We start from the raw sequence: 21782 nt of genomic DNA, 5'->3' as shown, positions 1-21782 counted from the left end.
TCATTCTGTCTTTCAGAGGAGGAGCTACTGTCATTTTAAATAAAGCTTTTTGTTGTATTGCAACTTACTTTGGCTGTCATTCTATTTACTACATCATTTCAGAAACAGGTACAGTGACCTTAGGAAGTCCTCTATACAGGCATTTTTTTCCTCCACTTCCCCCAGCTGATAAAAGCAGAGAGACTCCTGTGCACAATTACACCTATCACTTCCATTCACAGGAGGAAGGAAAAGTCTATTTTCAACAAAAGGGGGATTAAAAGCCATCAAAATCCTCGAGTGGAAGTTGCTGAGTAATTCCACGATGGTTCTTAATCGTCAAGGCTGATAACTACATATTTAGGAACTCTGCATTAAGAAACTTGCCAGGGTCAGATGATATTCAGCTCCATAGCACACACAGCCAGAGATGTTTATAGGGCAGTGGTTACAGTATGCCTCAGAAATCCTAAACAGCAGCATACCCATGCTCACTGTTTTTTCTTGTTCTAAGTCCTTGCTTACAAATGCAAATGACATTTCTAGTCTGCTCAAGTCCTTACACCACTGTCAGCACTGCAGTAACTGAGGCTGTTCCCATACCACAGCAATTGGTAAGTCATTTTTTTCCTCAGGCAGGGAAGCACAAAGGTATAAATCCTCTGTTTTAATGCCAGTTTTCTGTTCTTACAAATCTTGGCTTTGATATCAAGAACTTTTCATTGACACCTTCAAGCACAGTCTATAGCCCCTACAAACTTAAAACCTATCTGGTCACAAAGCCCATGCAAGTTCTAAGGGCCTCTAGATATGTTTGGTTATAGCTGTATGAAATTATTACAGACGAGCTACACTCCAGCTTGTCTCTCCCCGCCAAAATCACAATAGCTGCCAACAAAGTTCACAATACTGTATAACAACATGCTCCAGAAAAAAAAGCATTTGATGTGAATGTGACATGCAAATATTAAGACAGGACACCAGACTTCTTTTCTTTCCCCTTCCCAATGGGTGTTTTATTTTATAGCATTTGCATTAGGTAATCAACTGAAACACTTAAACAACAGAAAGCTGGCAGCACAGTGAGGAAAAATGGAGATTATTTCTCAAACAGCTGTGACAAAATTGTTTCAAGTTGGAATAGTATTGCACAAATGAATCAATTTACAGAGGGTGAGTGGGAGCAAGCATCTTCAACATGGATTGTGAGGAAAAAAGGCACTATTTAGCTGTGTGTGTGTTTAAAAATAAAAAGGTCATGAAGCACAATCCATGTTTTTCAAAATTACATTCAGTACTGCTTTAGAAATGCTCACAAACCTGTCTCTTTTGCAGAAGCTACGGAAAGCTGCTGATGTAAGTATCAGACAGTACAAGTGTACGAACATTTATAATTATGCTCCAGAAAAGTCTCAGGAAGAGAGGCTCTTTCTATAAATACTGCTGCACAGGTTACACAGTTGCATAGGCTTACAGTAAAGGAAGCATCCATCCAACTAAGCAGCCTTAAACTTTCTTTAAGTTTAATCTCTAGTAGTCATAAAATATGCTCTAATTTTGAAGAGCTAGATTGGCAGTGCACTTGAATCAGGCTTTTCCACTGACTGCTTAAGCAGCACAGTTCAGACAGTATCATCCACACACCTTTTTGTCACATACTCCTTTAAGTATACATATACACATTAAGCCAAGTAAGCTTAATGGAAAATTTTAACAGAAGTGTAAAAGAAAATAACTGAATTTTTCCCAGTATAAGATAGAATTACTCTGAGATCATCAATAAGCAAAAGTTTATTCTGGTAATGTAAAAATAGCTAGGTATCTTCAGAAAAACTAAATACCCAGAAAAGGCATTTCAAATGATCAGGATGGGCTGGCTCTCCATCGCCTATATTGTATAGCTATAAATTTTAATGTGTGTTTGAAAATGAAGCCATGATCAGCATACCAATAAAAGAGAGACTGCTAGAAAATCCACCCTGAACAAGCAGGAATGTGCATAGAGAACATTCTGCATTCTAGCCTTGGGTCTGCTTATAGATGCACTAACAAAATAAAAGTGAAATTCTTGTTGTGTGGCTGCAGAATCATTAAGGGAAGGAGCTAAAAGCACTGTTGCTCTCCTGCCAGCACTGCCCAGAGTATCACAAGTGCCTCAGGCATGCTGTGGGCACGGCTGTGTAATCACCTGTACAGCAGGACATTGCACCACAGGCTGACATCAGGAGCTTCAACAGGGCTGGAGTTTTGCACAAAATCTGGGTGGTACTTTTGTACAGAAAGTACAGAACAGTGTCACAAAATCTACTCTCAAGTATATGTAGATATATGAGCATTTCAGCACCTTTCAAAAGAACTTAGCCCTGCAAAAAGCCAATCTCACTCTACAGAGTACAGTGACTCTAGTTAAAAGATCTGTGTTCAGGAGGCTGCATAATAGTTTACTGATCATACAACCTGCAAAAACAAAACTTCACATATTGCTGCTTTCCTCTATGAGTCATTAAGGGAAAATACATGAGATAAATCATATTTATATGCTGTAAAATATTTTTAATGGCAACATCTTAGATTGTTTCTGTTTCCAAACAGAAAACAAATAGAACAGGTTATTAAAAATCTGTAAAGCTCCTTTTCCTAACCTGTCTTTTAGGAAATCCAATTTGATAGCACTAAATTTAAATAATTTTAAGTTCACAGTTGTCCTTAATGGTTGCACTAGATATAAAAGTAGACAGTCTTGGTTCCTTCTGTGTTCAACAGATGATCACATTTTCTGAGTATATCTGAAATGAGTACCGCTCCAATTGTTGTTAGCATTTCTAAAAAGTATTCCTAAAATTCTTGTTTGTCTCAACCTTCACAGTTCACAGCAAAGAACAGGAAATGATATCTGATTAAATAAAATGTGTTATCTTACATGAACTATGAAAAATATATTGCTCTTTCAAAAGTAAAAAAAATTGCATTGTTCTATTGGTTTTGTTATTGGATACTCGTAAGTAAGAAATTCTAAGTCCTGGAAGGAAAAAAAAGAAACATAACTTTCAAAACTGCTTACAGAATAGAAGATGTTTCTGTAGACCCTACTGAAATCAGCAGAAGTTTTGTCTATTGTTTTCTTGCCAATAGAGAAGCATTTGTACATACCTACTTAGATGAATATTTTGCATTTTCACTTAGCAAGCTCTTCAGCTCTCTTGGAGGTGCTCTGCTGAAAATTCTGAAGGAGATTCAAGAAGATAAACTAATCTGAATTAGAACAACATAGTAAAAAAATCTAACATAAAACTATTACTGAGCGGAAATCCTTCCTGGGACTATAAATATTTATTTTAGTTTTTAAAAAAAGTGTCTGCTTTTCAATGAAAACTTTTAGATCTCCATTAACTACTTTTTGTGTATGACTCCTCAGTTCCTTTCATTAGCTAGGAAACATGTCTTCATGTGTGACCTAACACATCCTATATCCAAACATGTTGGCATTATAATTGATGTCAACAGACAAGAACAAGAACAGGAAGTCTTATGCATGGTTCATGGTATATAAATGGTAACTTATGAGAAGGAACTTCCCCGATTATTTGGGAAGAACAAAGAGAGATCTATTTTTAAAATCAGAAGGGAAAAATCTAAGAAAACAAAGAAACTGCAAGATGTACTTGATAGTCTCTCGTTATCCTCTCTGTAATTGGGCTGTTGCTTTTGGCTGCAGACATCCACTTTACAGACCATTTTCCATTTCCTTTGTTTTCATTACAAGAACAGGCTGGTTAAAGAAACTCCACTCGGTAATTTTAAACTAAACTTTCAGCATCATACCTGAAGAATTTAAACCTTTCCCACCATTCCTTTCTTTGTCTCCTCAGTGCCTTCCCAATCAAATCTTGTGAAAAGCACCTTTAAGAAAAGGCAGGTGGAAGTTATGTAAATACTCGTATCTTTAAGAAAATTCAATAGGAAAAGTTCTTCCACGGCCATTTGCCATAATGCAGTGGCCTCAAACATCTGTTCTCAAATTTCAATTTACTTCATTTGCCAGGTGTTTCACATTGTTAATAATTGCAACTCACAAGTTTACAACAGTCACGTAAGGCAGGTACATAAATACAATTACGTCAATCAAGCTCACTGCACCTTCCCCAACCAGACTGCATATGACAACTTTCTTCTTGTTCTCTTACCCTAAAAAAAGAATGAAGACTACTCTTCTGAAAAGAGAATCCCTGGAAAACATTCTGGTATTGAAGTCAGAGAGGTCACTGAAGTGTGTTTCAGCAATGTCCAACAGTTAACTCAACCAAGAAGTAGATGTGATGTTTTTCACTTCACACGTAACAGAACTGGTGCAAAAAACCCAACTTTAAACTAATCACTTTCAACCTTTTGGTCCAAATACATAAAATAAGCAGTATTTACAGCATTTTACTCCTTTTGTAAATGTAATGCTTTAAAACACGTTATAAAGCACCTCAGTAAAAATATTCTACAGATAAAAGTATTGAAGTAGTAGGAAAACCCTAGCCATACCACAGCTCACTAGTAGAGTCATAATATGGATTCACCAATACCTCAGTTAACAATTATTACAAAGAATCCATGGAGAAACTTACTGAATTTACATTTTATACCACTGTGTAAGGATCAACTAGAATTGCAGACAAGAACAAATCTCTTTGTAGTTTTCCCAACCTCAGTCAGTGGTGGTGATGATCAAAAAAAACCAAAAATAAAAAACCCACTGCTCTGATTCTTTGACTTTTTACAATGTTAATGTGAAAATGACATTTTAACACCAATGAGTAGTTGTAATTTTTTAATAAAACCACATATATAAATATGGGCAATTCCAGCAGCAGCAGCATTTCTCAGCAGAACATGAGTAACCATCCCAATTAATATCATGTGACATGATTCACTAAAACAAAGCACAGATGTCAACCAGTTATTAGGACTACTCATACTGTATACAACCAAAATTTCCATGTTGAAAGCTGGGGAAAAATTATTTCCTCTTCACAGAAGTATAAATGAAAATAAATTGCTCTGAAAATTAAAAAGAGCATCAACAGAAGTGGGTTTTTGATTGTTTACATTTCCCAATAGAACTGTTGTGTATTAATTGCTCTGAATTACAGTGTAGATTTCTTCAGGTTAAGGATATTGACTCCCTCTGAAAATATTAGTTAGATAAAAGAAATGAAGCCTTTGCTTCTGGATTACCAACACAGCTATATCCAAAGCCCTGGAGGTGATCCACAACCCACTTTTCTCGTATAAAGAAATGTCTTGGAGGTCTACAAGCAATCTAGTTTCCATGGCTGAGGACTAAGATGATGATGTGGCCAAGGATTTAGGTCCATAAATCTAACAGTATAGCATTCTTAGATTGATTTAGGGTAAATCTTTTCATAGAAAAAGTTTTGAGCCAGAATATACAATTCTCCATCTTTTTCCCGAACTGCATGTGCTCTGACAAACTGAAATTGCTCCAGTGCAAATTCATAGAACTCATTCTCCATTTTCCAGATTTCAGACTGCTGTAGCTTGGCAATAGTTTCTTTTGTGGGAAGTTTTTTCTCAGTTGTTTTTCTAAGGTGCGACTTCTTTCCTAGATGCAAAATGAAAGCAATAACTTCACTTTCAAGTTCACGTGCTCAAAAAATATTTACAGTCCTTTGCTATTTACAGAGTTTTTATACTCTCAGTGTGCTGATAAACTGCATTAGAAGGAGCAGGCTTTAATCCAAAATTTATTAACACAACATGAAGAGTTGGAAAACTGCAGCCTCTCTCACTAAATGTTTATGAATTTTGCACCCATTCTTTCAATTCTTTCTGTTTGCTCTAATAAACCCAGGGAATGAACATTCATTTAAGGAATAAGATTACTCCATCTAATCTGCCTGGAGCAAAACTGGTCTTTCCAAATTAATTTTTTAGGTGTTAATCTGGTATCAAATGTTAAGAATTTTAGAAATTGCAGAGACTTCTTTCATAGAATCATAGAAACATTTATGTTGGAAAAGACATTTAAGATCATTGAGTCCAACCACAAACCTAACACTGCCAAGTCCCAGTCAGCCATGTCTCCGAGGGCCACACCTACACGTCTTTTAAATACCTCCACCACTTCTACACATCTTTTAAATACCTCCAGGGAAGGTTATATTCAATTCAGACTACCAAGAACCTCCCTGTTCTGGTGTAGCTCTCTGTAGCTCTCCATAAAAGAGAAAAAAAATCTTGGTTTTGCATGATTTCAATTGTCTATTTCTAATCAAAATATAATCTCTACTAATAGCATTTAAACCATTATGCTCCCATCTAAATAGGACACTGTAGTTTTGTCATAAACGATACATAAGCCACATCCCTGTTGCAGAGTTTCTGAAACAAAGATGACCAAAATGATGACCAGGTTTTCCCCAAGGACTGTTGTTGCTTTGTAATTAACTTGTTAATACTACATATCTAGGCTCTGTATATCAGATCCTTTTCTCCCTTTATTTGCAGTTAGAAGCCCTGCTAAGATAGATCTTTTCTTCATCATAAATTGCATGGCCAGCTCCTAGAAACTGAGCTACTTCTTGTAGCTAGGAGCCCAGGAAGATAAACATCTACTTGGGTCTCTGCATCCCTCAGGCTTTATTGCTCAGCCAACCAGCTGCATTGAGCACAGTTAATTCCAGCACGGCTTCTGAGGAAATGGAAATCTGCCACATCAGCCACTTTAAAAAACTGAACCCACTGTAAAACCTTAAAAAAATATTCTGTTACAAATCCATCACAATGTTACATGCAGTATACCTCCACACCTACATTTACCCCAGCCTTAAATATTTATAAGTTGTGTAAGGCAGAAGGATACTTGGACTAACATCACCCCCGAGAGAGAGAAAGAGAGAAAGAGAGCAAGAGAGAGAGCAAGAGAGAGAGAAAGAGAGAGAGAAAGAGAGCAAGAGAGAGAGCAAGAGAGAGAGCAAGAGAGAGAGAAAGAGAGAGAGAAAAGAAGTTGGTTTCTTCTATAGGAGCATCATCCAGCTGAGAGGCAAACCTGGTAGAGATTCAAAACTATTCATCTAGATCTAAAGAATTCACACTAAAAAAGGCAAAAAATGGTTGAAAACTCCATGAAATCAACTATTTTAATACCTGTCCGGTACAGTTCTGTGGCACCCCTGAAGAACCGGGGCAAAGCTGCCTCCAATAACATGATAAAGTCTTCAAGCTCTTCAGTAACTCCCACTAGGAAGTATTCATTAATCAGATTGTATTTGGCTTGTTCCAAAGCCCATCTGCTTCCCACATTCCTAAAATGACAGAGAACAATTATATCAAGTTCTGATGTCAGCCAACAATCCTTAGTCCCTAGATGGAGATTACTTCACAACAGGACATTTGTATAGGAAAGGCAAGACTTATTCCAAGTTATAACCATTCCTAACTTCATTTCCCTTTCCAGTTCCTCTCATTTGTGTTCTTACCTAAAAATGTGACTCCTCTACTTATAAAATAGTCTAAACAAAAATACCCAGTGTGTGTGTAATATGATTAATGGCTCTATTCAAGCAATTTTTTGAGGATTTACATTGTCTCAATATTAACACTCTGTCTCTACTTTCACATTAGATACCAGAAATCTGGCAAGAACATACCTTCCCTTTTGCACCTTCTTTCTTTCTCTGCTTCTCCACATAGCCAGAGAGTAGACAGGTCTGAACAACAGGCACTGAAAGAGGAGCTCCCAAGTGGCCATTTACTTTGCTTATGTTTGAATGAACAAAACCTTTGACAAATAATTGCCCTTGCTATCACTCAGAATCTTTCAAAAACTCTATGGGATTTTTTTTGGTTTTGTTTTTTTTTGCTAAAGAGCTTTTTAAACACCTTTGCCATTATTATAAAGTATTTTGCATTGACAGATGGACACTATTTGCTTTTGTTTCAGTTTCTGCTAAGTAGCATTGACTACTGGATATCTGGCAAATGTTAAAAAGATAAATTTATCATGATCTCAATTATTGTGTACTTCCCAGGAACTTTAGGAGCTTGAACTAGAATATCTCCATTCCAAAAGGACGATACTGTAGTCTGACATAAAAGAAAAATGTCAAGACTCTAAATCTGCAAAAATGATTTTTAAAACTGAAGACATGTTTTCCCTCATAGCACTGCTGATACAGTGTTGTAACATACTGCTAGTTTAAAGAACTGCAGAACTGTTTCAGTAAATCCATCTTCAACAGAAAACACTCAAGTATCCACTGCTTCCTGTTCAGTCCCTCACACTTCTATCAACAGAACTACATATTGAAATTTGTTAATGTTTAGATTTCAGCACTGATGTACTTGACAAAAAAGCTGCATTTATCTCCCTACCAGCATTCTGAGCTGTGGCCACAGAAGAATGGAATTTGAAGCCAAAGTTTCTCTGGAGCACAGTCGGAACCTCCAGCTGCCACACATTCATCAAAGGTCTGGAACAAAGACAAAATTGAGCTGAGCTTTAAAATCTCATATATGTATCAAACACCTCAAACTGGTTAGTTGCTAAATGTAGTGGGGACAGAAAAACACACACATGATGTTCTAGAAAAGAAATGTCAAGCCTTGCTTTCACAGTGTTATTAGGATGATCTGCTGTCTCAGCTACATAGTACTTGGACAGTCCTTAATGGTTACAACTAACGAAGAATTGATCTTACCTGATACATTGATAGACCTTACATATAACTTTAGCAAAGACTATTTGTCAAAACAAGCAAAAATAGTCAGTAAGTGTTGGAGTGTTGGTATAATTATTTTCCCCTATAAAAGAAGTCACTAAAGATCCAGTATTAAATGCCATAAGGAGTTGTATGATCCTGCGACAGCTGGATCCTTTCTAACACAGAACATTGTGCATTTTGTGTTTTAAATTAAACAAGCTTCTATTACATTTGAATAATGACAAATAACTGCCACTTCAGAGGGTAATTTTGTTTTGGCAATCAGAAGAACTGAAAAGAAGCTTTCCACAGTGTAACAGAATACTCCATACAATATTGCTCTCGATGTGGATACACTGCTGTAGGAACAGAGTTTCAACTGCAGTAACACAGTTACAATAGGAACTCCATTAGCACTGCAGGGAATTTGTAAATGCTTTACTGTGTCGCCATAAAGGAAGTATTTATGGTATTTCTAATCAAGATATAAGGTCTGTATCTAGGATATATGAAAAAAATAATAGATTCCATGGACAACTTTTTAGATTGCTTCTTCAGTATAATTACAAGTTTCTGTTCAAAGCAACTATGTAAAAACATTTGTGTAATTATTTGGGGTTAAGAACAAGGACAACATAATTTGCTTCTATTTTGAGGTAAAGTTTATGAGATAATCTCAAAAAATTATTGATACTATGCCAAAGCAGGGAGTAAACTGTGGTGCCTTGGTTCACATTGAACTCTGAGTTTAGAATAGCTTGTACATGTTAAACATCATAGATAAAAATGCAGCTTAAGCAGGAAAACAAGACATTGGTATGCTTTCCCTAGCATAGTTCTCTAGGGAAATTCTGCTCTGATCTATTGTTAAATGCACCTCCTAAATTATGAATGTTTATAATAAAAATGAACTGGCATCTGTGCAAAGAAAGATTTCTTTGCTTATACCTGCAGGTTTTTTACAGTTAATAAGCAAGAGGAAGCAAGCCATTTTCTAAGTAAGCTGAAATAGGACAGACTTCCTTCCACACTTCCTCTTATGCACCTACCTTGGCTGCTCCATCCAGAGATTTTATTATAAGAAACCCCTGCCTCTACAGACTCTGCATTTGGAGACAAGCTAACTATGACTGGAAGCACAGGGATACAGAAAACAACCTAGTTTAGAATTCTTCAATACAGATGTCATGAAATGGACTAGGAGGGGACAGGAATATAAAATACACTGAGATTCCTTTCCACTAATGAAGAAACAATTGAGTTTCACTAGAGGTAATTTCTGATCTTCCCTACTTTTCACCTGAAAAGCTTTTCATCAAGCTACTGTAACACACACTAGAATAAAGACACTGCAATTGGCTCAATCCATTTTTGAGCTTACTGAATTTTATAACTAATATATGCAAAACTTACATCATCTATACCTGGACAGTTTCCCAAGAGACACTTTAGAAAAATAGTACTACCTGACTTACATGAAAGAAGCCAGAAACTTGATACAGCAAATCAATTTCACTTCAAATGAAATGCTTACAGAACATGTTAAATCTGTACAACAACAACAAAGTCTCTCAGACCTAAAGAAAGTAGTATCGTAGTGACAAAATAGAAAAAAGCACTTTCAATAGAAAAACATAAAATTAATAATCCAATATATTGCAAGCATTAAAAACAGAAATGCATATGACCTTTTCCCCAGCAAATCAAAGCTTATAGTGCAGTCTACCAAGCAGCAACACTAAGGATTTTTGGCATGTTTCCCAGTGAGTACCTAACCATGTTGTTTGGATTATAATTCAAAATTAAACAACACTGTTAAATTTCACTCTTTTTAGTGAGTTTTATGTCCTAGAAGCAGCTCAGACTTAGCAGCATGCTCAGCTTTCCAAGTCACTGATCTCCAACAGGAAAGAGGAAGACAGGCTACAAAAGATGATATCCTATCTCTCTTTTTTAAAAGGCCTTCATGATATCATATCATATCACCTGTTCACCTGTTTAGCCAGTTCTATAAAGACAATTTTTAAGCTTCATTTCAATTTATTCTTGAAGCTTTCCTCTTCCTATGCTGCTGTGCTTCAGGATACCTGGACAAACTGAAATGCAGGAACTGAAGATGGCGCTAAAGCCTAAATAACAGGACCAGTTAGTTCCCAACTGGAAAGAAAAGAGGAATGGTTTGCTCTGAATATTTAAGAAGCACTATTTGGATGGGGGCAGCACACACAATGATTACTCACGATTATTCGTTGTTATGGTGTTTATACACTAAGCTTTATATTTTGTGCGACTTTTGCTTGTTTTTTCAATGTCTCTTGGTACCCACACAGCACTACACTAAATTGTCAACATTATAGAAAAACAGCATCAGCTTAAGAAAATATCATCACTGAAACAGTATAAAGTGTTTGGCTCTGAAAAGTACAAAAATTCCTTACATTTTATAGGATTACACACTGTTCAAGCTACAGTTTTGGAAAGCATACTCATATATTTAATATCCTGCTTTTCTTCCCAATGTAAGAAAAATCCAAACCAGCATGCCCAGAAAGGTCATACTGCAAACCATGACAGTGGATGTATAGATTCTTTCCTGAACAAATCCATTATGGAGCCTGAATGATGCTGCCATCCTGAAACTGTATTAGTAGTCAATGTTTCAATGTGCTAACCTGAACTTGTCTACAGCCACCATAGGGCAAGGAGGAAGTACAGAAATTTATGTGTCATATCCCACAGTTGCCAAAAAGACATTGCAATGTTTACATTTTTAAAAAATAGAATAAATTGGGTTGTTAATTATATGAAAATAATCAACAAAATAATCAACAAACTACTGATGCCAAAGCATCAGCAGTTCTACAGCTTTTGCTGAAAAAATATATCTCAGTCTTCAACAAGAAAAGGTGTAGCCTCTTACAAAGGAGGATAAGCCTAATGTGATAATTATAATTCTGGATACCTAATAACAATTAAAGAATATTTTATTTAATTTTTTAACAAACTGCAACATACAGTGAATTTATAAGGGTACAGAGAACCTAATAATGTCATGCTCTGTTCCAGTATGAACAGGAAATGGAGACTATAACTTACAAAGCCACCATTATCACCAAGGCTGATAAAATAATAATTTGGCTTTTATCAGGGCATTTAAAAAATTGTTTTCACATTGATTTTTGTAAGTTCAGCATATATTATTAGGTATACTTTACCTTTTTATCCCCCTGCTTTCGCCTCCGTAGCCCTGGTCTGTAATCATCTCCAAAGCGCAGAAAGTAATAATAAGAAACTAGGCGTTCTATAGGGTCTCTTATGACATTTATGTAAATTGGTTTCTTTTTAACACCAAATCTGAAGTAAAAGAGGAAAAAACATCTTTCAAAGGACAAATCAAGGCTTCTCATCTAATTTGTAAAAGCCTGTCTTTATTGCTACAACTGAAATCCATACACAGAATACATGATACTGAGAGGAAGCGTAATGATCACTTCTTTTCATTCTCACACTCAGTGCATTACATGGATGTGAAAGTAAGTTCAATTTCAGTCTGCCTAAGATTATGATTTTATGGGCTTATTATTAAAGAAACAAACAAAACAGACATATTGTCACAGAAATAGATACTAAAAATGTTTACACAACCATCCTGACTCTAGAAATGCTTTAACTAGTTTAGCAGCCACATACATGTTTATAGTAAGTACAAGGAAGTTTGATATTGAGTTCCTGCCCTTGTGAACTGGGCTTGGCAATGCTGTGAGTGGTTTTACTGGCAGGTCTCCAGCTGTCAGAGACATTAACTCTAACAGCAGGAAGACAGAGCTCAGAGCCCATCCATTGCCTGGGCTGAATGCATACAGCTATGCTTATTAAATAGAAGTCTAAGATAGTATCTGTAACCATATTAACTTTTCTATCTAAAGATATTAAATTTTTCATAGGCATTTACCCTAAGCAAATTTTGATGCACTCCACTACAAACAGAAGCCTGATGAAATGAGGTGGTAAGCTCATATGACACAGGAGAAAAATTTAAACCACCAAACTGTTTCGTGCAAATGCTACCTTTCAGTGATCTATGTTCAAGTCTGCTTTTACAATACATTTCTCAGTTTTATTTTCTTTTCCATATGAGACATGCTGTGGCAAATAATTATGGTCTCAAAATATTAAAGAGTTTATATCACAATGGAAACTGCAAGTGTGTCAAGTGCCCTGAAGTAAAGTAGAAGCTGGAAAAAAAAGTTCTCTTCTGTTCCTATGCAAACTGGGAAAGTGTTCTCTATCAAAAGAGGGCCATTCATGCCTCCTAGCTTGGCTAAAACATAGCTTTAAGATGCAGTACCATGATTTTTAAAGGAGTAAATTTTACTGCCAGATACTGTGCATATGAGGAATGTTAAGTTGAAAAGCTGAAGAACAGAAATGTAGCAAAAGTAGCAGAAAGGAGGGAGTTAGAAAAAAACCCAATTAACAGGCATCGCTTTTGCCAAAAACAAGCACTACAGACAGAGAAATTGTTAAAGGCTACAGAAAGAGCAATTGATTCTCCAGTGCTGCCAGTAGAGTACCAATGATTCAGACTGGAGCACTCTAAGGCAGAACTGCTGACATCTGTCTGCATGCCAGCTCTGACTGCCCAGAGTCTGCAGAGTACAGAGGGGGTGAATATTTCAACCATTCTGACGCCAAGGCCAGGCTTTGAACTTCACCCTCTTTAAGCTCCACTGAAGTGCCTGAGACACGCAGGTGTCCCCTTCCACAGACTACTGCAAATGCTGAGGAAGCTGCAACAAACCATTTCCACAGAGCAGCAGGCTCAGCCAATGAACAGCGCACATCTGTGGGTTCAATGCAGATGTCCAAGTCCTTAGAAATGCTAGTGCTGGATTGTACAATCGAAGCTTGAAGAACTAGTTTCAGTTACAGTAACATAAACCTACCAGTAACCTAAGTTATTACTGTAACTTTATTAATAATGAAAATGAATTGGCAATTGCATTGTCAAAGAACTTTTTTCCCAACTATTTAACAGAGAAAATAGAGAATAATAAGTGGATAAGTAACTTTAAAGACAAAAAGAAAAGGGAAAAAATTTAAACTTTTATTAGCATAATTTCTACATGGATGGATTACAATAACCTGTCCTTAATACTGTGAGTTATCAATGGAATCCAGTACTTTAATTTTCAGCATATTTTAAGAGGTACTTCTGATATTTGAGAGTGGGCCTAAGTCTGAAGTCCATGTATAAGGAAGCATTGATTCTTCTGAACTATTTTACACTTCTTAACTACAAGAATGTTCATTACAAGAACATACCTCACAGCCTTAAAGGTGTGGGCCTTGCCAAGCACAACCAGCGTATTCAAGATATTATTTTAATAATGAAAACCCAAAGTATGAGAAAGCAGGCTGTTGTGGGGAAAAAAAAAATCACTCAGGTGAAAGGATAACAAACAACAAAGACAAGGATAACACAGTCCCGGAGGGAAGGTGCAGATGAAAGAAATCTGTGAAATTGCTTAGATGCTTTCTAGATGTAAAATATTTTAGTTTTAAGAATTCCAGTATCTGAAAATGTTTTCAGCTTTATGAACTAATGTATAAAATAACATTCAGCTTTACTGCACCAGCACGCTGTTACTCAGTTCAAGTATTTATTAATGTTGAAGCATTTTAATTTTAAAAAGGCAGAAAGGAAACTAATGAATTTTGATGTATTTTATTTGATTGACTGATTTGTCAGTAACATTTTTTGCCTGTTACTTTTTGTAAACTTGGTGCCACTGCTCATTTTCAGCAACTACTGTAGCTTTTAGCATTTTCTGATAATGTACTATATTGGGAATCTGCACAGGTCTCACTTCCCCATCTCATTCTTTGTAATAAAAAGTCCATATTAAAAATCAGTGTACATGACAGAATGAGTAATTAAAGGAATGACTAAACAAAAGGAATTATTACATACAAAAAAGAATTCAAATAAATACTTCAATGCACAGAAACATAGAAACACTGAGTGACCATCAGCAAGAGGTAAAAGTAGTGGTTACTATCATTTGTGCAGTCAAATGTAATGAGATCTGAAAATTCCACTTTCAATTTTAAATCATTTTCCACATGCTCCAAGTGCAAGATGAAGCACTGCCTAGTAAGCATCTTAAGCAAAACTGACTTGTCAGTTCAAGGGGAGGTTTCATAAGACTGAGCTACTGAGGATCACAGCTTTAGATCCAGAAGCAAAAATAAGACAAGAAAAGAAACATATGAAAGTGGGAATAAAGATATGATCCTGAACCTTTGAAGTCAGTGGGATGATTTTTAAGATATTTTATTTAATTTAATTTTAGAGGTAGCAGCATTTAACTTCACAAGAATTATTTCAATGCTTTTCCTAGCAAATCAAACTATTATAGACCAGAAAACTACTTCAAAAGATAACTTTTCGTATCTCGATAAAGTGTAAATGGATATTAAGGTAGAGAAGAATTACATCACTTAAGAGGCAGGCGGTGTTACTCTTTATACGAAGCATTTTTGAGAACAGGTATGTTAAACTTCCCCGAATGGGGAGCCAATCCTAAAATAGAACTGCCAATGTTTCAGAGAAAAGCCATGATTTTCAGCAAAAAAAAGCTAGGAATTTAGACAAGGAATACTAATCCCAGCATATAAACCTTTTCTTTTTAAAATGAGACTCGGCTACATTTTATCGTGCAAGAAAAGAAGAGAAATCGGTGAAGATCAACCCCAAATTCCGGCGCTCTGGGAAGGCAGGGCGCGCGTTTCCCCAGCTGCAGTTCCCAGGCTGCGAGCGCTAGAGGGCGCCGGCAGCCCGGCCGCAGCCGCCGCGGGAACGTACTTGGCGAAGTCCAGGTACGAGACGTGGCCGTGGTAAAAGCCCGGCTTCATCTCCTTCCACGAAGTCACGTTCTTCACAAACCGCACCTGTGAAAGCGGGCAACAAAAAGCGTTTCTGTACGGCTCGTGACATTGACCCATACAAGGTGTTTCCTGGCTTTTATCTTATAACGCATTAGATTAAAAAGTCTATTTTGAGTATATAAAAAAAAAATGTGCCCCCTAAAATAGATTTTCCTGCAGCATACAGATGACTGATTTCAGGTGATCAGAATTTAATGATCAGAAACTAACAACAGAGAAGGACAGTCCAAGGAAACCTATCACAAAAACATCAGCAAAACAGACATTTATATTTTTGTCAGTCCATTTTATTTAAAGTTGGAAAGGAATGCAGAATTCTTTCAGTAGAAATGCAAGTACATATTTTATAGAATTGTCTGATCTGTATTCAGTGCCTCAAATAAAAGTGTACCAGATTTACAGCATGTTCTTAGACCTATTTTATTGGGATATAAGAAACAAATCTGATGGTTCATTTGCTCCTCCATCCCAAAATACAACGCACAAGTAATCCAGGAATGTTATAAATGCATGCAATGTAAATCAGATCTATAGTTTGCTATTTTGAATAGTCATCTTAAGGCTAACATTTCAGTGAAACTTGCATGCTAAAGCATGAAGTAGCCCTTGAATGAGGGCTGATAGAGCACTTCTTGGCAAACTTCACAAAAATGGGAATAGCTTTACATTTCAAAGAACAAAATAAGACACATGCCCCAAACCAGAGACTGTGATCAAATTAAGTGGGACATGCAAATCCTGATAGAGCTTGGCTTTACTAGATGAACAGAATATTTTTAACATCAAAGCATGTAACTGAAAGTTATTCCAAAACTAGTGAATTGGATAATAAAGAGAGGATGATAAATTTGTACTGCCTGAGCTGTCTGACAAAGATATGCCATTTCTGAGGCTGTGAATTAAAAGATAGTGTTCTCTGCACATCTGTAATATCTTTTCTGTTAAACAGACAAACAGATAACCACAAAGACTCTAAGGTGAGATAAGAGAGACCAAAAAGCAAAGTTTGAGAGCTCAAGACAACACAGTAACTACCATTCTGTAAGGTCAAGTGTATTCAGAGTGTCCTGAAGCATAATATTTACTACTTATTACAACCTACCAGTTGAAGATTTTAGGAGGTGAGACTGGCCTGCTGCTGTTTCTTCCATTGTGCAAAACTCATGGTCTGATTTAAGAGGTTGGTAACCTTATTTCTTTAAACACTGGCTCTTGGACTCTCAGATAACAGAAATTTATACTAATTTTTAATAACAGGCAACATTAATTCTTTTAGTGTACAAGTTTCACAGTCTGTGGCATTACAAAATTTAAAGCATATACTGCACATTAAAATGGTGGCAAATCTAGCTGAGAAGCACTGCACAATGTTACACAACGGTGTTTCATAAACTGCACTGGATTTCTGGCTGGTTTTGTCCATAGCACACACTGATAAAATGGGACTTTGAATCCAGTCGAACAACCTTTACCTTTACAGCCACAGAAATAAACCACAATTCCATTCATTGTATCTTGCCAAGATTAATGCCAAGATATTTCCAGTGGAGAGCCTCAGCTATAAACAGTTCTTTACCTGGCAAAGATATTTCCTAAATACAAAATATCAGTCATCTTTCCTTCCTTCACCCACAAACCCCAAAATGTCATGGTTGGTTGATATAACTCTGCAAATAAACCAGTTATGCTATTTAGACTGTGGAGAGCAGCCCACGTATTAATGTGTACATTTATGTTTCCATGAATGAGCTTTTTGAAATCTTATATCATCTAGATTTCAGTTTCTAATAGACTTGTACTAGACATAAGGTAATGTTAAGCACAAAATCCCAAGTTTTTTGTTTTAGATCCCAATGCTAGGCATCTGGCATCAAATTCTAGATGTTTAAGTAACAGCTACAAAAATCCTTTATTGCCTTTGTCTTACAGAGTTATTGTCTGCTATGGAAATAATTTTTATGAACATAGGATGGATAGTCTAGCCTCTAACACCAGCCAAGCTAAGAGAAGGCTAGGAAGGTTTTATAATACACCTTTACATCTGTCTTAAGATGGACCTAAAACATGCTGAGCCCCTGAGAACTACAGATTTTAATACCTATAACTAGCCTGCAGGCAAAAGATTTTTTTTTTCTCCCACAATTTGCAGCATTCTAAAAGCCAGAATTGTTCCAGGTCACAGACAGCCTAATGAGTCTGGATTCATACATTTTAGGTCAGAGATGACTATTGCTCACTGCTTCATATTGTTAAATATGATCAATTTACTTTTCAGGGCTTAGCAGATACTGTAGCTTTCAAGAGACAGAGCAAGCTTCTCCATCTGAGCCCAATTGAATAAAATTTGAGGTGACTTTAAAAGTTCAGATAGACGTGAACGGAATTCCTGTGAAGTTGTTTCACATTGCTTTTATATAATCAGCTACAAAGTTGCTTCACAGCCTTCAGTAAGTGGGAAATCAGCTGAGGTTCACTGAATTAAAAAGCCCGATCAAAGGTACTCCAGGGGCATAAGATGTCCTGAAAGGTAAGTTAAACACATTCAGTTTCTAGGACAGTAGGAATTTAAAACAAGTCCCAGTGAGCCAAAAGAAGGAAAAACCCAACCAGCATACCTGGTCTGAGAAAAAGCCATGTGTGCAAACTAAAGTGATGCTGTAAGTTCTGATCTCTGTCCATTAACTGCAGCCATCAGTGCCTCTTCTGCAGAGTCTGACTGCACACTCTCACAAGAACTCACACACTCAGGCACACTGACAGTCACACACACACTCACACACGCACACAGCCGCATGCACACACACGTGTGCGTGCACAAGCGTGCATGTGTGATTGTGAGTGTGTCTGAGTGTATCTGACAGTGGGAGCATGTGACTGTGCTTGTGTTGCACTGGGAGAGTGTCTGAGTGTGCAAGAGCGTGTGCCTGTGCTAGTGTGCAAGAATGTGCCTGAGTGTGCGTGAGCGTGTCTGAGTTAGCTCTGAACCAGAGGGTTTGGAGTGCTGGAAACAGGCAAGCAGCACACCTTTGGCTGCATGCCATGAATAGTCATAAGCAAGCTCAAGGCAAGGACAGCTGAGAATCAATTTTGTGAGATGGTGAAACAATTGAGTTCACCAGTTCAGCCACAGTACAGCCAGGATACCTGCCTTGCAGTAAAAGCTCTTTCTCAGAAGGAAAAGTACAATTGGCACACATGCAGCACTTGTACTCAGTAGACCATCTAACTCCAAAAGAAAAATTCTTAAATGTTCACAAGCACATGACAGTACTTCCACTTCTAGCAGAGCTGCTGCAGGCTTTCCACTTGTTCCACTTTTGACAGCCACTGACACCTGCACTAGCAGAGGAAATAAGCACCACTAAAGCCACTATGACTGTGCTGTCCTCTGAGAGACCAACTGCTTTAGAATGCATTTGGAAGCAAGATAATATATTTTCATGTAGCTCTTTTGAGAAAAATTGAGAGAGAACCTGAAGGAGAAAAAACCCAAGAAACAGACACCAGCAAGCTGGGGGGCTGAAACACTGGATAATTGTAGCATTCATACCAGTACAGAGAATGTTCTCACACCACTTTTTAAATAATATATCCAGAATACATGCTGTAACGCAGAACAGTAATTTAATTTTAAGTGTTTTCAATGACAACTTCACCGTGTAACAAAAGCAATAAAGTTTGTGTGACTGGTATGCCATCCTGATAGCTGTAACACAGGCATTCTTGTATGGACAAAGTGTCACTGCTGAAACACGCAAGCAGCAAGTAAAACTCAACCAAACAACTACTTTGACTTAATTAAGAAAAGCACACAGGTCAGAAATGCAACATGAGCAACACGGCACTCAGCTTGCTGCAAAGAAAAGGCCCAACCTGGGGGAAGAGGGGCAGCTCCCAGAATCCTGCTGCCAGAGATGCTGCAAAAGAAAGGAGGGCTGCTGGAACAAGTTACACCTGAAACTAAAACGGGTGTTAGGAACTCTTATCGGATTATCTCACATCAGATACAGACTATATTCGGAGTAGATTTTAAATATCATTTTTTTCATACTGCATTCAAGAAGTAAAGGTTTCACATATGGGCTGAGAACTTAGAATCTGTTACAGAATTACAGTAGTTTGGAAAAGGTACAGCAGAAAAACTGCACAAAAGAACACTCACTAATTTACAAGTTTCTGCCCGGCCCGAAGCAATCTTCACCTTACCTAGGGAGATTTGCTTTAACAAACAGTATCACTAACAGAACAATTTTGTCTCTATGACATGTTTATGTATTTTACTACTGGCACATATACACCTAATGCACCCAAATTAGCTCTGCTGGTGAAGGTGACATATGAATATGTCATGCTAATCGAAGCCCACGCAAAGTAAACATCATCAGCTACCACTCAGCACCCCTGCCATCTCTTGAATGATGCACTACGACTTACAATGGCAAGGTGTTATCTCCATGTATTGAAGATGAATTATTATTTCTGCATCTTTGAACAATTCAGCAATATATGAAGTTCTTCACTGTCAGCATCCCCCAGTTGATAGCCACCAAGAAATAGTATGAAGTGTCTAATTAAGCTACATCATTTACCACCTTGGACAAGAGCATAGTATCAAATGAAGGTAGGACTGACAGTATTGTGGACATGCTCAGCACAGACAGATTTTCATTTTTCAATAGATTATTATTAGAAGGAAGATGAAGAGTTTCTATTTTATAAAACTAAGCCAACAAAGCACAAATTTTATTTGAATTAAGTTCAAACAGAAGTAGAAATTTAAGGTAGCCTGTGTTTAATTTATATCTACTCAATGACTAGCTCTCCTATCCTCTAGGACAGACCTCCATTTCAAGAGACACCTTGACAGAAAAGGAATTTGGTGGGAAGTGCAGTACTAGGTATACCTGACTTGAGTATGATTTTTAATTAATAATTAATAGGCTTATTAAATCTTTTGAAAAATCACACTGCTTTTAGTGCACAGGTCTTTAGTACTTGTTCTATGCAGTGGACAGGACTAGAGTGAGAACTACCAGACTTTATAATCAAAGTAAACATGTATGACAGTACCACCTTCATATGCAGGAAACAATTTTACAGCAGGAAATACTCCACAGTACACAACTCCACTATCACAAAACAGATTCCAGTATCACCCAAGTCCATTATCTCCTCTGCACAGAGATCCCTACCTCAACCACTCTCCCAATTACAGAACTGGAAGTGGAGGGCCTTTAGCATCTGCTTCCCCTGCCCCGGTCCAGCTGTGCTGAGCTGCTTCAGCCTGCAGACATGCACTTAGAGGAGCTGGAAGGCTCAGTGCTGACATGCTGCAATGCAGAGCAGCTCCTGCCTCTGCTGCATATCAACTTAAGTGATCAGCATACAACTGGCAGCAGAGAGTTCAGAAACATTTGTTCTACACGCAGGGATGGTGGCAGTGATGTTTCAGATCTATAACCTGGATTTTCTGCAAGTGCACTCATGACAGCCAAGGAAATAATAATGAAAATAAACCAATAAACCTACTTCCTCACCCAGCCTAATAAAAAACACAGCACTGAACCCTCACCATCTTTTTAAAATACAGTAGCCATGGTCATTTCTAGTCTGGTACTACAGTGATTTTAGTGAGAATTTTAATGGATGCAAAGTGACCCGTCCTTTGCAGAGCAAGCTATTTACAAGCACTTTTCTGTGTGTTTTTTATCACCTGTGAGACCTGACCAGCCCCAGTACCAAAGACACAAGTCTAGCCCTGACAGCATGGCATAGTGCCTGCACTACTCAGAGAGCAAATTGCCTAAGACTGCATTCACTGCAGATGGAGATGACAGGCAAGTTGTATTACACAGCCAAAACAGTTATAACAACAGAGGTCATTTCTACTCCAGTCATGCGCCTTTTTAGCTTTGTTTTTGTCCAATAAACAGACATTTACCAACTCCAGTAGCCAAGCAAAAACCTCAACCTATTAAGAAATAATATTAGTTCTCTACAAAGAAAATATGAAAACATTAGATTTTGTTTATATTGGAATATGTGACGAAGAAGTTAAATAGATCAGATCACCCAAGTTTACAATTGCAAACTTTTTTCCTGTGCTCTTGCCTGGTTTCATAAAGACATCCCGAATTCAGC

General features: G+C 37.2%; 1 protein-coding gene across 1 annotated transcript in view; it reads right to left on the bottom strand.

The window, feature by feature from the left end:
- Positions 1–973: 973 nt before the first annotated feature.
- The window catches only part of HS2ST1 (heparan sulfate 2-O-sulfotransferase 1), a 77459-nt gene continuing 56650 nt past the window's right edge, over positions 974–21782 (bottom strand). The window contains exons 3-7 of the mRNA XM_038143780.1: positions 15559–15644; positions 11906–12044; positions 8362–8459; positions 7135–7292; positions 974–5590 (exon numbers count right to left, since the gene is read on the bottom strand). Of these exons, the coding sequence (XP_037999708.1) occupies positions 5364–5590; positions 7135–7292; positions 8362–8459; positions 11906–12044; positions 15559–15644 (708 nt within the window). The 3' untranslated portion in view covers positions 974–5363. The remainder of the gene's footprint in view (positions 5591–7134; positions 7293–8361; positions 8460–11905; positions 12045–15558; positions 15645–21782) is intronic.

The sequence above is a fragment of the Motacilla alba genome, chromosome 8 (genome assembly GCF_015832195.1).
Source record: "Motacilla alba alba isolate MOTALB_02 chromosome 8, Motacilla_alba_V1.0_pri, whole genome shotgun sequence".
Lineage (NCBI taxonomy): Eukaryota > Metazoa > Chordata > Aves > Passeriformes > Motacillidae > Motacilla > Motacilla alba.
The sequence above is the reverse complement of the archived record's forward strand: the minus strand, read 5'-3'. Positions and strand labels throughout refer to the sequence as shown.